This window comes from Heterodontus francisci, chromosome 7 (genome assembly GCF_036365525.1).
Source record: "Heterodontus francisci isolate sHetFra1 chromosome 7, sHetFra1.hap1, whole genome shotgun sequence".
In the NCBI taxonomy this organism is placed as follows: Eukaryota; Metazoa; Chordata; class Chondrichthyes; order Heterodontiformes; family Heterodontidae; genus Heterodontus; species Heterodontus francisci.
Window position 1 is genome coordinate 54,036,312 of NC_090377.1, and position 15,518 is coordinate 54,051,829.

The following is a 15,518-nucleotide window of genomic DNA, read 5'->3' on the forward strand; positions in this document are numbered from 1 at the left end:
CACAACCTGGTCTGTCTTTTTAGGGCCGCTACGCATATGCTCCCTGAGAGAAATAATATAATTAGGGAAATTCCAATAATTATAACTGCTTCGAAACTCTCAAGGTCAGCCACAAGACAGTTGTACTGTTTGTAAGCTTGGTTCCAGGACTGAAGAATTCATTATGAACTTCATATGCTTCTCTTTTTCAAAATATTATTTTGTACTCGTCATGAAATATGATACTTTGAAGTGTAATGGCTGGTGTGTGGTAGACGCAAGATATATGGTATGAGCAAAATTATATCTATGTATTTCACCACTACAACAAAAATCCAAAATTCAATATAAAAATAAATCAAGACTGCCTGTTTATGGACATCTGCTTTGAAATATAGTAAGAGATTGTAATAATTCTTGTGTTTTTCAGGATACAACCACAAGTATTAAGCATTAATTACAGAAATTCTCTCTACTCCACTAAATGTTTATAGAGTAATTTGCAATACTACAAAATAAAAACAAAAATGCAAACAAATTAGACTGTAAAGTGAAAGCTTTAAAAAAATCTAACACTATTTTGAAGTGAAAAATATGTGTCAATCTTTTGACAGTACATAGCAACTAATTTAACCAAGTTGCATACATTGGAAAAAAAATCAGCAAGTTTTGTTGGTTCATAGAAATGTAAAGCATCTATTTTAGTTTCCTTTCTTGTGTTTAAAATGCCTTTACAGATAGTGATTCACTACATAGAGACCACTTTTTAGTTTAAGCCATTTAGAATAGAACTCCCCCAAAAAATCAAGACAACAAATGCCATCACTGTAGACATCTCAAATTAATTTGTACTCAAAATATCTAACGTGTAGTCAAAAGCACATGGTTAAGTGGTGACTGCAAATTGAGGCTTGAAAGATTAACTCCTTGAGGGAGTTATCTAAATTGAATGATTGCATATTACAACATTGACACTTACTGGAGATGTTGTGGCAGAAAATTAAAGAGGATTATACATACACAATTTTATAGGCGCAGTACAGCTAATTTTAAAAAGGGATAACATTGTTATAAAAAACAATGAAACACTTAATTTGTATATAAAATACTAAGAGCTATAAAGCATACAAAAGCTATATATCGAATCATAAATTAGAACATACTACACATAATGCAAGATCAGCATGTCAAACTATATACATACATATATACATCTTTAGAAATCTTCTAAAGAAAATTTAGCATCAAATGACACCATTAAGAACGCAGAGCTGCTCGAGCTTTGTCAAGAATATCTTTCCTCATTTTTGGATAATTGGGATGGGCTCCTAATACCTGCCAAAGGAAAACAAAACTATTTAAAAGTTTGAGTATTATAAGTATCTACAATTCATTAAAATTATTGAATCTTCTTATTCTGGTTGTCATGACCTGGTAACACTTCAATAGTATTAGAGAACAGCTACACCTAATATGCAACAGTAATGCCTGCATCTAGTTTCAGGATGCAACAATGTAACTATAGCATTTGCTTCCATCTTCCAACATTTCTAGCGAGCAACACTATCCTATTTACTCCTCCCACCACTTCTGGCATTAATGAGTCATCAGTGTCAACCTGCCATTTAATTTTTCTTATTCCCAAGTTAGGTAGGTTATATTTTAAATTCATTAAATTTTATAATGTTTCTTTGCTTCCCGATGTCTACCTTTCATTTTTCTTGCAACTGCAATTTTTCAAATTTGCAGTCTCATTTAACAGAAATGTTGCTGCAATTGTGATCAACTGCATTTATTTTTAATTCCCAGAGCTGCTCTGGAGAAATCTCTATTTCTGCCCAATCATTTACAGGTGCTCTTCACCATTATGGCCCTGTTCTTCAAGCCCCATTGTTTTACATCACACTGGGGAATTCCAGGTGCATCCCGATGTAAGGAAGCCCTGCTCATCAGCTTTTTCATCTCTTCAAGCCCCAATCTTCTGTGCTCTGCTCAGGTGAAACTCAGATACTGCATGACCCATTCCCAGTTTTGCACTTTGAAAACCAATGGCCCCAATCTTAATGCCTATAAATTACATTTCTAGAACTGGACTTTTAGTTATAAATTGGGAATACAATTATAGATATTTATGTATTTATTTTAAGATCCAAGCAATGTACTTACAAAAGGCCACCAATGGTCCAGAAAATTTATAGCCAGCAAGACAACAGCATTAATTCACTGGTTCCCACTGCACAATGAGTTTATTGATTCAATTGTGACTGCTGCTCCATTAACTTCTTGAGTTATTGGTGTATTCACTGCTCCATTGAGGTATTAATTCTCTGGTAATGTTGGTCTGTCTACTATTCTATGAATTACTTGGTTCACTGTTGTTGAAGGATCCATTAATTCATTGGTACCCAATGCTCCATTAATTTACTGATTTTTTAAAATGTACCCCTTATTGGTTTTCTGGTATTCCCACTGCCACATTAAAAATAAATGCACTAGTTCCTGCTACTTCATATATTGGATTTGTTAGTATGCCTGTTAATGTATGACTTTATTCATCCACTGATGCCCACTGCTCCATTTATTTGTTGCTGCACTTGCTGCACTGTTACTTCATTTGTAGATGCACTCTGATTTATGAATTTACTACAACTAACATTGCTTTCATCATTCGTGATGTGTGCTGTATTAATTGATTGGTGCCCACTGCTATCTTAGTTTTCCAATCTTCTGATACCCAGCATTCTAAGAACTTAAGTGGTGCTTACTGCTCTACTCTTTTATTAATTCAGAAATGCCCACTTACTCACAATGCTCACCATATGCTTTGTGTGTTAAGTTGCTTCAAGTCATTGTATGGTGTCACAAAAACATATTTTATTCTAATTTAAGTTCATGGTCTACTGCTTTAATTATGTAATTTCCATGATACTAAAGAGCAACCTGGGTATCATCTACTGGTCCAAGGTGTACCATCATTACATTGTTTAGAAATTTCAACATAAAATGTTTCAAGAAGGTACAGGGCCAGACTTGTCATTCAAACAATGGAGGGAGTGCGATATATTAGTATTTAAAGTAATGAAACAATGGGACAGGGTAAATAGAAGCAAGCTGCTTCCAGTGGTTAAGGGGTCAAGAACAAGCGATCGTAGATACAAGATTACATGCTTTGAGATTTAGAAGAGTGCAGAGGAAACTTATTTACATGCAGTTGTGAGGCTGTATAATTCACTTTCAGAGTTAGTGGTTGAAGCAAAAACAATGCCAATAATCAAGAATAAATTGGACAGAAAAATGAAGGAAAAAGGGGGTGGAGGGATATCAGAACAGGGTAATTTGCGATTAAAACTGTTTGCTCACATGGAGGGTAAATGCCAACATGGACTGGTTGGGCCGAATGGCCTGTTGCAGTGTTGTCTGCATAATGTATTTTGTCTTTAATCAGGGATTAAAGTGAAAATATTGTGATATTATTACAACCGATTTATGATTACTTATTAAAATTGTTTCTCTTTCCCCAAAGTAAAAAATGATGCAAAAGAACCTCCTACCAACTGCTACAAAGGCCGACCGATAAAATAACGCTGATAATTAAAATACAGATGCCCAGTTCATAATCTCAGCTACTGACTGTCATACTCAGTTTAGTAGCATGAGGAAATTTCATTCTACCATTTGTTACTATAAATGGATCTTTTATCTTTGTCTTATTAGAGGTGTAGTTGTAGGAAATTCAAACCTTAAACTACTTCACTTATAGCTAAAGAAGGCAAAGAGAAATAAAGACTTGCAATTTTACAGGATCACATTGCATCTCTCAAAAATCTTAATGCTTTACACACAATAAATTACTTCATTGCTTTGGGAACAAATGATTTAGTTTTGTTTTGCATTGCGACCATAATAACGTAAGTTTTAAGGTAGTTGGGGATAAGGATAAGAGTAGTCCTCGGGTGAAGCTGCTAAATTGGGGAAGGCTAATTATAACAATATTAGGCAGGAACTGGAGAATTTAGATTGGGGGCGTCTGTTTGAGGGTAAATCAAAATCTGACATGTGGGAGTCTTTCAAACATCAGTTGATTAGAATCCAGGACCGGCATGTTCCTGTGAGGAAGAAGGATAAGTTTGGCAAGTTTCAGAAACCTTGGATAACGAGGTATATTGTGAGCCTAGTCAAAAAGAAAAAGGAAGCATTCGTAAGGACTAGAAGGCTGGGAACAGACGAAGCCCTTGAGGAATATAAAGAAAGTAGGAAGGAACTTAAGCAAGGAGTCAGGAGAGCTAAGAGGGGTCATGAAAAGTCATTGGCAAACAGGATTAAGGAGAATCCCAAGGCTTTTTATACGTATATAAAGAGCAAGAGGGTAACCAGGGAAAGGGTTGGCCCACTCAACGACAGAGGAGGGAATCTATGTGTGGAGCCAGAGGAATGGGCGAGGTACTAAATGAGTACTTTGCATCAGTATTCACCAAAGAGAAGGACTTGGTGGATGATGAGTCTAGGGAAGGGAGTGTAGATAGTCTGGGCCATGTCCTTATCAAAAAGGAGGTGGTGTTGGGTGTCTTACAAAGCATTAAGGTAGATAAGTCCCCAGGGCCTGATGGGTCTAACCCAGAATACTGAGGGAGGCAAGGGAAGAAATTGCTGCCGCCTTGACAGAAATCTTTGTATCCTCATTGGCTACAGGTGAGGTTCCGGAGGACTGGAGAATAGCCAATGTCCTTCCTTTGTTTAAGAAGGGTAGCAAGGATAATCCAGGAAATTATAGGCCAGTGAGCCTTATGTCAGTGGTAGGGAAATTATTAGAGAGGATTCTTCGGGAAAGGATTTACTCCCATTTGGAAACAAATGAACTTATTAGCAAGAGGCAGCATTATTTTGTGAAGGGGAGGTCGTATCTCACTAACTTGATCGACTTTTTTGAGGAAGTGACAAGGATGATTGATGAAGGAAGGGAAGTGGATGTTATCTATATGGACTTCAGTAAAGCCTTTGACAATGTCCCTCATGGCAGACTGGTACAAAAGGTGAAGTCACAAGGGATCAGAGGTGAGCTGGCAAGATGGATACAGAACTGGCTTGGTCATAGAAGACAGAGGGTAGCAGTGGAAGGGTGCGTTTCTGAATGCAGGAATTTGACTAGTGGTGTTCCGCAGGGATCAGTGCTGGGACCTTTGCTGTTTGTAGTATACATAAATGATTTGGAGGAAAATGTAGCTGGTCTGATTAGTAAGTTTGTGGACGACACAAAGGTTGGTGGAGTTGTGGATAGTGATGAGGATTGTCAGAGGATACAGCAGGATATAGATCGGTTGGAGACTTGGGCGGAGAAATGGCAGATGGAGTTTAATCCGGACAAATGTGAGGTAATGCATTTTGGAAGATCTAATACAGGTGGGAAGTATACAGTAAATGCCAGAACCTTTAGGAGTATTGACAGGCAGAGAGATCTGCGCGTATAGGTCCACAGGTCACTGAAAGTGGCATCGTAGGTGGATAATGTAGTCAAGAAGGCATACGGCATGCTTGCCTTCATCGGTCGGGGCATAAAGTATAAAAATTGGCAAGTCATGCTGCAGCTGTACAGAACCTTAGTTAGGCCACACTTAGAATATTGCGTGCAATTCTGGTCGCCACACTACCAGAAGGATGTGGAGGCTTTGGAGAGGGTACAGAAGAGGTTTACCAGGATGCTGCCTGGTCTGGAGGGCATTAGCTATGAGGAGAGGTTGGATAAACTTGGATTGTTTTCACTGGAACGACGGAGGTGGAGGGGCGACATGATAGAGGTTTACAAAGTTATGAGTGGCATGTACAGAGTGGATCGTCAGAAGCTTTTTCCCAGGGTGGAAGAGTCAGTTACTAGGGGACATAGGTTTAAGGTGCGAGGGGCAAAGTTTAGAGGGGATGTGCGAGGCAAGATCTTTACTCAGAGGGTGGTGAGTGCCTGGAACTTGCTGCCGGGGGAGGTGGTGGAAGCAGGTACGATAGCGACGTTTAAGAGGCTTCTTGACAAATTCATGAATAGTATGGGAATAGAGGGATACGGTCCCCAGAAGTGCGGAAGGTTTTAGTTTAGATAGGCATCAAGATCGGCGCAGGCTTGGAGGGCCGAATGGCTTGTTCCTGTGCTGTACAGTTCTTTGTTCTTTATTGCCATAATAAAGAAGTATATTACGTAACATGGTGTTGTTGCAATAAATGTAATTTAGTTCAATATAAGTCTGATAACTTGAATCGCAAATATCGAAACTAATAACCTCACTGGAATAGGTCTGATCAGTTCTTTATCATTACAATGTATAAAGTATCTGTTATCGTAAAGAACAGTAACCATTTCTAAGTCTGAATTACATTAATACAACATAAAGTGTGGAAAGGAATGGCTACTGAACTTCAGATTTCTAGATAGGCAATCCCATCCATGAAACCCATCTTGCAGGGAAGGTGAGAAAAGGAACTGCCCATTCGTGGCCAATGTAGTAACCAATTTCAAAAAGGCACCAGAGCTAACTCAGGTAATCACAGGCCAGTTAGCTTAACATCTTTAATGAAATTGGAAATTACTGGATATATAGAAAAGAAAATAACTCGAGTTAGCCAACACAGTTTTCAGAAAGGCAGGTCATTCTCAACAAACCAGAGATGTTCTTTGAGAAAGTGGCAGATATGAAGAATGGGGGAAAATGCCATAGATATGAAGATAGACTTGTAGAAAACTTTCAGCAAGGCATTACAGATTAGGGAAGATTAAGAAGTGTGAAATTATAGCAAGGGTAGTAAATTGGATTAAAAGTTGGTTGGGAGGAGGAAACAGAAAGTCGAAGTTAAGGACAGTTTTTCCAGAGTGTTTGCAAGTGAGTAGTGGTGTTCCACAGGATTCCTTCCTGTTCACAGCAAAGACTTGGATATGAAATTAGAAGGAGTTGTGACTAAATTTGCAGTCAATATTACAATAGGAGCCACAGTAAATCACTGAAGACCAAAGGAAGCTACAAGGAAAAAGTGATAAGACAGTAGAATGAGGAAAAAAGCGACACACATAATTCAATATCAGTATGTACAAGATAATGGCCGGAATCTCACGCACCCCCCACCCCCCGCAAAGAGCAGGAAGGTGGTGGGGGGCCTAAAATGGAGCAGGAGGCTCAGGGGAGCCCTTCCCGACCTGCTCCTGCCTCCGCCGCCACTTTCGGCAGGGTGGCGATGAAAAACGGTCCACTCACCCCAGGCCAATCAAAGCCCTTAAGTGGCCACTTAACAGCCTCTGCCCGCCACCACGGGGATTTTACCCATGGCCGGTCAGGTGGCGCAGGCCCGAGAGAAGTCGCCTGACAAAAGCAGGCAGCTCTCTGACGGCCTGGGGAAGCGGGGGCCTCCTAATCAGGCACTCTGTGCCCAAAGGGCCGCCCCCGCTGCTCCAACCACCCTCAGCACTCAACACACCCACGTCCCCCCAATCGACCACCCTTGCCTCGCTGGGGCCCAACCAATCACTCCTGGCGAGGCACCGAAAACGTACCTTTGTTCCAGGCTCCCCTCCATCTTCTTTGTAGTGGCTGGGTTGCAGTCCCAGCAGTGGCCACTGCTCCTGGTAGTACTGCGGGGACAGAGTGCTGCCAGCTCTCTGATTGGCCGGCAGCTCCATTAAGCCGGACTTCCTGCCTCAATGAGGCGAAAGTCTCGCCTCAGACCAATTAAAGGCTTGGGGGCCGCACACTGCGGATGGGATCCCCAGGCCAGGCAGAGGCCGGTTTGCTACTGACTTTTCAATTGGTGGATGGCTCCCGTCCACCAAAGGCAAAATTTTGGCCAATACATTTTGGTTAAAATATGGTAAAAGTAATAATTAATACATTGGATGGGAAAGGTTGTTGATTTGGAAGTTCAGGGTCACAAAACATTAAAAGCAACATGTCAGTGGATAAGGCCACAAACTGTTAATGGAATACTGGGTTTTATGGCAAGTAGTAAAGAATGTGAAAGTAGAAATGCAATGGCAGGTCTGCATAAAACCTTATAAGACCACAGTTCAGAATATGTGTATTTTTGAGTTCTACCTGATGGGAAGGATGTTGAGGCAACAAGAGGATGAAATACATATTCACTAGGATTCTGCCTGCTGTGAGGAAAAAAAAGATTGGTTTGAAAAATTGGGGTTGTTTTCATTACAGCACAGGAGATCATGGGGTTCTGAAGAAAGGTCATCGACCTGAAACATTAACTCTGTTTCTCTCTCCAGAGATGCTGCCAAACCTACTGAGTATTTCCGTCATTTTCTGTATTTATTTCAGAATTCCAACTGCAGTATTTTGTTTTTGAATAGGAGACTATTGGGTGATTTGATATATAGAGACGAACTATGGGAACAGGCCGCCAGGCAGGTGGGATTAGTACTACTGCTTGTGTAGAGGATGGACATTAACACAGACTAGTTGGCTGTAATTGCCTAAAATTCTGAAAGCAAGATCAAAGGTTGAATTTAAAAATATTACCTTATGACAAATGTCAATAGCATCAACATATCGTTTTGCCTTCAAATAGTTAAAGGCCAGCTTGTACCCTGTAAAATGAAAAGTATCAATTTTCAGAGCCAGTGTTACACATTATTGCATTTAAGAATCTATGCTAATAGCTGTTCATGGCAAGTACCAATAATTTTGAAGTTACCTATTGTTGGATTTGTCTGGTTACAATACTTCCAAGCCATCTCATAATTAATAGCTGCATCTTTATAGGATTGTTCTTTCTCCATAATGTATCCAATATACTCATAAGCCTTGCAACAGGACTAAGGAAACAAACATCTGTTAATAGATTCAGAGACATAAAGAACCACCAATGAACTAAGGACACAGATTTCTCGAAATATACTGGAACCAATATATGCTCAATGTGACCTACCACACAGTCTTTACCAAAGCTTATGAGGTTAGGGATGTCCCTTTATTTTGTATAAGAAAAGCAGCACCATTTAAAAATTCCAGACTGTTTCTTTGGAGAAGAAATCAACATATCCTTTAATTCTTTTCTCCCTCATGTACTTATCTACCTTCCCCCTGAGTGCATGTATGCTATGCATGTCAACTACTCCCTGCAGTAGTGATTTCTACGTTATAATCTCTGGGTAAAGAGTGGGATAAAGGTAATACATGTGATCAAAATAGGGAATACATTTTAGAATGCATCCAAAAGTGCTTCCAAGATCAGTATGTTTCTACTACAGGAAAACAAAACACTGCTTGATTTAATTCTGGGAAATGAGGTCAGACAAAGAATTGAAGCAAAAGTAGCATACAATTGAGAAAATGGAAACAACAACATAGTTAGGTTCAATTTGAAAAATCAAAAAGAGAATGAGGAGTGAACGATAAGTGGGCTAGTCTAGAAAAAGGTACTCTTGTGCTTCCTGACCTGCATTAGCTCCCAGTCCAGTAACACTTAGATTTTGAAATTTTCATCCTTGTTTTCAAATCCTTCCATTGCCTTGCCCCTCCCCTAACTCTGTAACCTCCTTCATCCCTACAACCCTCTGACATCTCTGTGCTCTTCCAATTCTGGCCTCTTGTGTATCCCTGATTTTAGTTGCGCCACCACTGGCGACCATGCCTTCAGCTGCTTAGGGCCGAAGCTCTGGAATTTCCTTCCTAAACCTCACCACCCCTCTACCTTTCCTCTTTTAAGATGCTCCTGAAAACCTATCTCTTGATCAACCTTTTGTTCATCTATCCTAATATCTCCCTATGTGGCTCAGAGTCAATTTCTTTTTGATAAAGCTCCTGTGAATTTCCTTGGGACATTTTGGTACGCTAAAGTCACTGTATAAATGCAAGTTGCTGCTGTTATATTTCAATAAGCAAAGAAGGGACCTGCCCAAATTAACTACCCAAAAAAGTTGGAAAATGGTAGTGGCGCAGTGGCTAGCACTGCAGCCTCACAGCTCCAGCGACCCGGGTTCAGTTCTGGTAACTGCCTGTGCGGACTTTGCAAGTTCTCCCTGTGTCTGCGTGGGTTTCCGCCGGGTGCTCCGGTTTCCTCCCACCTCCAAAAGACTTGCAGGTTGATAGGTAAATTGGCCATTGTAAATTGCCCCAAGTGTAGGTAGGTGGTAGGAGAATGGTGGGGATGTGGTAGAGAATATGGGATTAATGTAGGATTAGTATAAATGGGTGGTTGTTGGTCGGCACAGACTCGGTGGACCGAAGGGCCTGTTTCAGTGCTGTATCTCTAAATAAAAAAAAATTTAAAAAAATCTTCAAATCTGAGATGCCTAGAGAATAAACACATTCAGATGAGGCAAAAAGTGGATATATCAAAAGATTGAGCTCTGTGGATAAACAGCAAATTAAAATGAAACAACCTTAAAAAGGAGCAACATGAAGAAACTAGGGCTAAATCTTGAAAAATATGGACATTTTTAATGGGACAGGTAAAGGGAGATACTGAAAAGTGAATATGAAAAGGGCTAGATGAGCTTTTTAAGCATATTAAAATAAAGAGAATAATTTGAGAAATGGTAACACTGCTGAGGAATGAATAGTGGAATCCAGTTGTGCTGAATGAAAGCAGTAGAAAAGACAAACAAATATATTTAAATATATTGGTTTATAAATGATGGTAGAAGGAAAATATAGAAGTACAGGATGTGAAAAAAATCGTCAGACAGCTATAGAAAAGGATTTGGTTCCAAAAAATTCGGGGAAACTCAGTGTTCAAGTTGCCAGGTCCTGATGGTAAGCATCCTAGGCTGCTGAAGGAAGAGAGAATATTGTACAGGCTCTGACCTGGTTAAATAGATAAAGTGTTCCTGTGGCCTGGAAGATAGCTTACACGAGGGAGGAAGGGAGGACGGACGGAGTTTTTTATTAAGCAAAGTCATTGTTGTGATATAGCTAAATGTTGTAGCCAATCTGCACACAAAAAGGTCCCACAAAGAGATAAATAATTAGATCATCTGTTTTGATGGTTTTGGCTGAGAGATAACGTCCCATCAAAAATAATGGTGGAAGCAGAAATCATAACTTTTAAAAAAGAAAAGCCTTAACATTTGAAAAGGAAATTTTGAAGGATACGGTAAAAGGGCAGAGAAGTGGGACCAAGTAAACAACTTATTTGGAGAACTGGCATTGCCAAGGAGCCAGAAGGCCTCCTTTGGTGATGGAACTCCTATGAGTTCCATCACTCATACTGGAATATACAGCTAGAATAACAGGATACAATTCTGCAGAAGTTGTACTAAAGCTTTAAATACACTTATTAACCATGTTTTTACAGTCAACACATCATGAAAAATATATATAGACCCAGATTTTGCAGTTGGGGTGAAGAAACAGTGCTTGCCATTCACTATACGGACAGCTGCCCATGTGGATTTTTGAGCAGAGACTTGCTGTCTTTGGGTGTTTGATCCAGTGTGATGGCCTCTACAGGTGATTTGTGGCATGTATGAGCAGGACCACCAACAGTCAGGCTCTTCAACCAGTCAGATTGAAGAATTCTCACTGAGGCACTCAGAGCCTAAACCAGGAAGTATAAGCCAAGAATTATTATATTTAAATTATGTACAGAAAACCAAATAAAGATTGGAAAAGAAAGATGGAATTAAAAGACAGAGAGATTAAAAAGAGAAGCCAGTAAATTAGACAACAACTTTTCATTTATTTATTTATTTAGAGATACAGCACTGAAACAGGCCCTTCGACCCACCGAGTCTGTGCCGACCATCAACCATCCATTTATACTAATCCTACACTAATCCCATATTCCTACCACATCCCCACCTGTCCCTATATTCCCCTACCACCTACCTATACTAGAGGCAAGTTATAATGGCCAATTTACCTATCAACCTGCAAGTCTTTTGGTGGTGGGAGGAAACTGGAGTACCCAGCGAAAACCCACGCAGACACAGGGAGAACTTGCAAACTCCACACAGGCAGTACCCAGAATTGAACCCGGGTCGCTGGAGCTGTGAGGCTGTGGTGCTAACCACTGCGCCACTGTGTGTGTTTAATGGATAATGAATGGGCAAGTAACTTCACACCCTTACAGTGATTTCAATGCCAAGTCTATTGGTGAGGTATTGTTATAATGAAGCCTGTGGAGGAGCAGGGTAACTCAGACCACAATTTCCAAATTTCTGCAGTTAACTGCACGTGCATACTCCGGAAGTTGATTTCCAATTTACGTAAAAATGATGAACGCTGTCAGAAGAAATGGAAGGGACTTCAATGCAAATTTTATACACATGCACATTATGAAGAACTTAATGGTTCTGTATTCAGCAGTCTGCCAGGTATTCAGGCAAAAACACTGGGGTTGTTCAGCCAGTTATTGAAAGTTTCAATGGGAATATTAAGGTAGAAAAGAGAGAAGTTTTGATGGGCTAAATACTCTATTTCTATCTCTTGTTTTGGTTATGCTTTTATGAAACTAACAGTAGAAACAGGCTTAAACTGAATGTCTCTTGAAGACTTGTCTCAGCCAGTGTGGTAAATTTGCATCCTCACCACATGGGTGGTAAAGCTGACGGACTGAATTGTTCACCTGTTATGGAACCTGCCCGATTTTCATTCATTCTATTGATCTCGGGTGGGTTCTCTAACAGGAACCGCCAGATTGCTATGCTTGCAGTGAAAACAAAAATTGATTCCAGCGCCGCTTATTTAGCACGAACTATAGGCCAGATTTTTGAAGTGCAGAAAAGATTCACAAGAATGGATCCAGGGATCGAGAATGAAAAGGTACAGAGGTAAGGTAATTGGCAAAAGCGACATGATAAAAAACTTTATTCACGTGGTGGTTAGGATCTGGAATGCACTGCCTGAGTGTGTGGTGGAAGCAGGTTCAATCGAGGCATTCAAGAGGGAATTGGATTATTATCTGAAAATAAAGAATGTGAAGGGCGACAGGGAGAAGTAATGCAATGACACTAGGTAAATTGCTCTTTCGGAGAGCCAGTATAGACACGATGGGCTGAATGGCCTCCTTATGTGCTGTAACAATTCTGTGATTCCTGTGGAGGGCAGCTGTGGTCTTTGTAATTTTAAGGATTTAAAGAGTCTTCAGAGGGTAACGCCATCCTTAATTGGATGCGGCTCCAGAAGACAGCCACCTAATTGGCTGCCTCCTCAAAAATCACTTCCAGGGTCCCACTGCCAGCAGTTTCGGGTTCCCAACCCAGACTTCAGCTTGGCGTAGGGTTCTGGACCCTAAAACGAAAATCCAGCCCGACATTTCACTGCATCTTGTTTTCAAAAATAATGGACTGTAACTACAAAGTGTAATGCATGTCTAAGTCCATTATTAATTTCTAAGTAGCTCACAATATGGGAATCAATAACTGCTTTTACCTTATTGTGCCGCAGACAACGTTTAAGAAGTTCAACTGCCATATCAAATTTTCCAGATTGAATGTAAACATCAGCTAGAAGCAACCAACTCTTTTCCAACTCTTCTGCATCAATTGCATTCCAGTTTAATTTTGCAATGCGTTTCAGCTGATTTCTTGCACGAGGTGTCTGCTTTAAAATCATGTATGCTGTGGCCATTCCATATAGTGCAGGAATGTGGTCCTTCTGTATTAATATCAAGAATAGTTGGACCAAATTATTAATTTACATAATTGCAGTTCTCCTACAGATGCCTTTAAAATCATTTCTTGCAGGCTTGCACATTACTGAACTGAGCTTAGATAAATGAAATTTCATCATGAATCTGTAAATGAACATATTTTGCAACATCATTATTCACTCAGCACTACATTTCAGAATTTGTTTCCGTGGACATCTGAAAATATTTTTCAGGGAATTGTATAAATCTAGGGTAGATGGGCTGTGGCTTTTCAAGTGCTAGTTGCCAATATCTTTAAGAGGGGGAGAAATGTATCAAATAAATGGTGAACATAGTTTTGGATGAGGAAGACCTTGCTGGACCAAAGCCCTTGACATCAAGGCCAGGTTTTTGCGGTCAGCAGTGAAACAGCAGTGCTTGCTGCTGACTATAGAGAGAGAAATTAAAATACCCAGGTTACTGGCTGCAGTGAGAACTTCATCTTCTTGCTGTAGCAGGGCCTAGCGTTGGGAATAAACAACCGGGTCTTGCAGCGTGGCGCAATGCCGGCAAAGCCATGCCTCCTAGTGACATCATAAGCTGAAGACATGCCCCTGGAGGTCAATCTTCAGTTCAATGGCAGGTGAGTTTTTTATTCTGGTTTTGTAGCTGTATTTCATTCATAGCAGTGAATCACGAAGGACTGCGAGTCGGAGGGTATGGCTAAGTATTTGTAACAATGTTAACTGGCCCAAACAATCATTTCTGTTTAAACAGTCACATGGCAGCCTCCAGTTTTTCTTTGAAATATGAATAAAATTAGTGTAATTACATAATTCTACCATCACATACACCAGACGTGCGATGATACAACAATCATGGACTAATTCTGAACAGTTACGAAAAACGGACTTTGCCTTTTAAAAATGAACCTTTATTTTAAAAAGTGAACAATGGTCCGAAATAGCCAAAGAAAAAGGGGATTAGCCTTTTGTGTATTGAAATAGTTTGACAAAGACAAAAAGGACAAATCTTCAAAGCCAAAAGGTATTACTGAAACCCATCTCACACCTATCCCAGACGCCATAATTGTGACCATCTTCAAAAAAGGCAACAAACCAACTGTGGTAACTACAGAGGGGTATCTCTACTATCCGTCACAGGGAAGGTCATCGCAAGAGTCCTTCTCAGCTGCCTCCTCCCCATGGCTGAAGAGCTCCTACTAGAATCACAATGTTGATTCCGTCCATCAAGAGGCACAGTGGACATGATCTTCACAGCAAGACAACTCTAAGAAAAGTGTAGGGAGCAGCAGCAACCTTTATACATAGCATCCTTTGACCTTACAAAGGCCTTTTCCTCTATCAAGTGGCTGGGTTTATGGGACATCCTCCTCAAATTTGGCTGCCTGGAGAAATTCGCCACCATCCTTCGCCTGCTGCACGACAACATGCAAGATGTAATTCTTGCCAACGGATCTGCCACTTTTTTTTATTCATTCATGAGATGTGGGCATCGCTGGCTAGGCCAGCATTTATTGCCCATCCCTAATTGCCCTTGAGAAGCTGGTAGTAAGCTGCCTTCTTGAACCGCTGCAGTCCATGTGGGGTAAGGACCCAATACGAGTGCAAACTGGGGTCACGCAAGGCTGTGTTGTCACACCAATGCTCTTTTCCATCTGCCCCGACGTAACACTCCACCTCATCTCCATGAAGCTCCCTGCCGGAGTAGATCTACTTCTACAGTCTAGAACCAAGGTCGCCCCAACCACTGTCATCGAGCTGTAGTACGTTGACAACATTTGCGTCTGTGCACACTCAGAGGCTGAGCTTCAAACCCACATCGATGCATTCACGGAAGCGTATGAAAGAATGAGCCTTATGCTAAATATCCGGAAGACAGAAATCCTCTACTAGCCTGCTCCTGCAGTGCAACACTGCCCCCTGACTATCGAGATTCATGGTGAACCACTGGACAATATAGAT

At 40.6% G+C, this 15,518-nt stretch overlaps 1 protein-coding gene across 3 annotated transcripts in view; it reads right to left on the reverse strand.

Moving 5' to 3' along the window:
• Window positions 1-327: 327 nt before the first annotated feature.
• ttc21b (tetratricopeptide repeat domain 21B) overlaps window positions 328-15,518 on the reverse strand; it is a 130,183-nt gene continuing 114,992 nt past the window's right edge. For 2 of the 3 annotated variants that reach the window (XM_068035213.1, XM_068035215.1), the window contains exons 26-30: window positions 13,335-13,559; window positions 8,653-8,773; window positions 8,478-8,545; window positions 3,340-3,414; window positions 328-1,314 (exon numbers count right to left, since the gene is read on the reverse strand). In XM_068035213.1, coding sequence (XP_067891314.1) covers window positions 1,237-1,314; window positions 3,340-3,414; window positions 8,478-8,545; window positions 8,653-8,773; window positions 13,335-13,559 — 567 coding nt within the window. In that variant the 3' untranslated portion in view covers window positions 328-1,236. The remainder of the gene's footprint in view (window positions 1,315-3,339; window positions 3,415-8,477; window positions 8,546-8,652; window positions 8,774-13,334; window positions 13,560-15,518) is intronic. The other variant, XM_068035214.1, reaches the window with a different exon arrangement.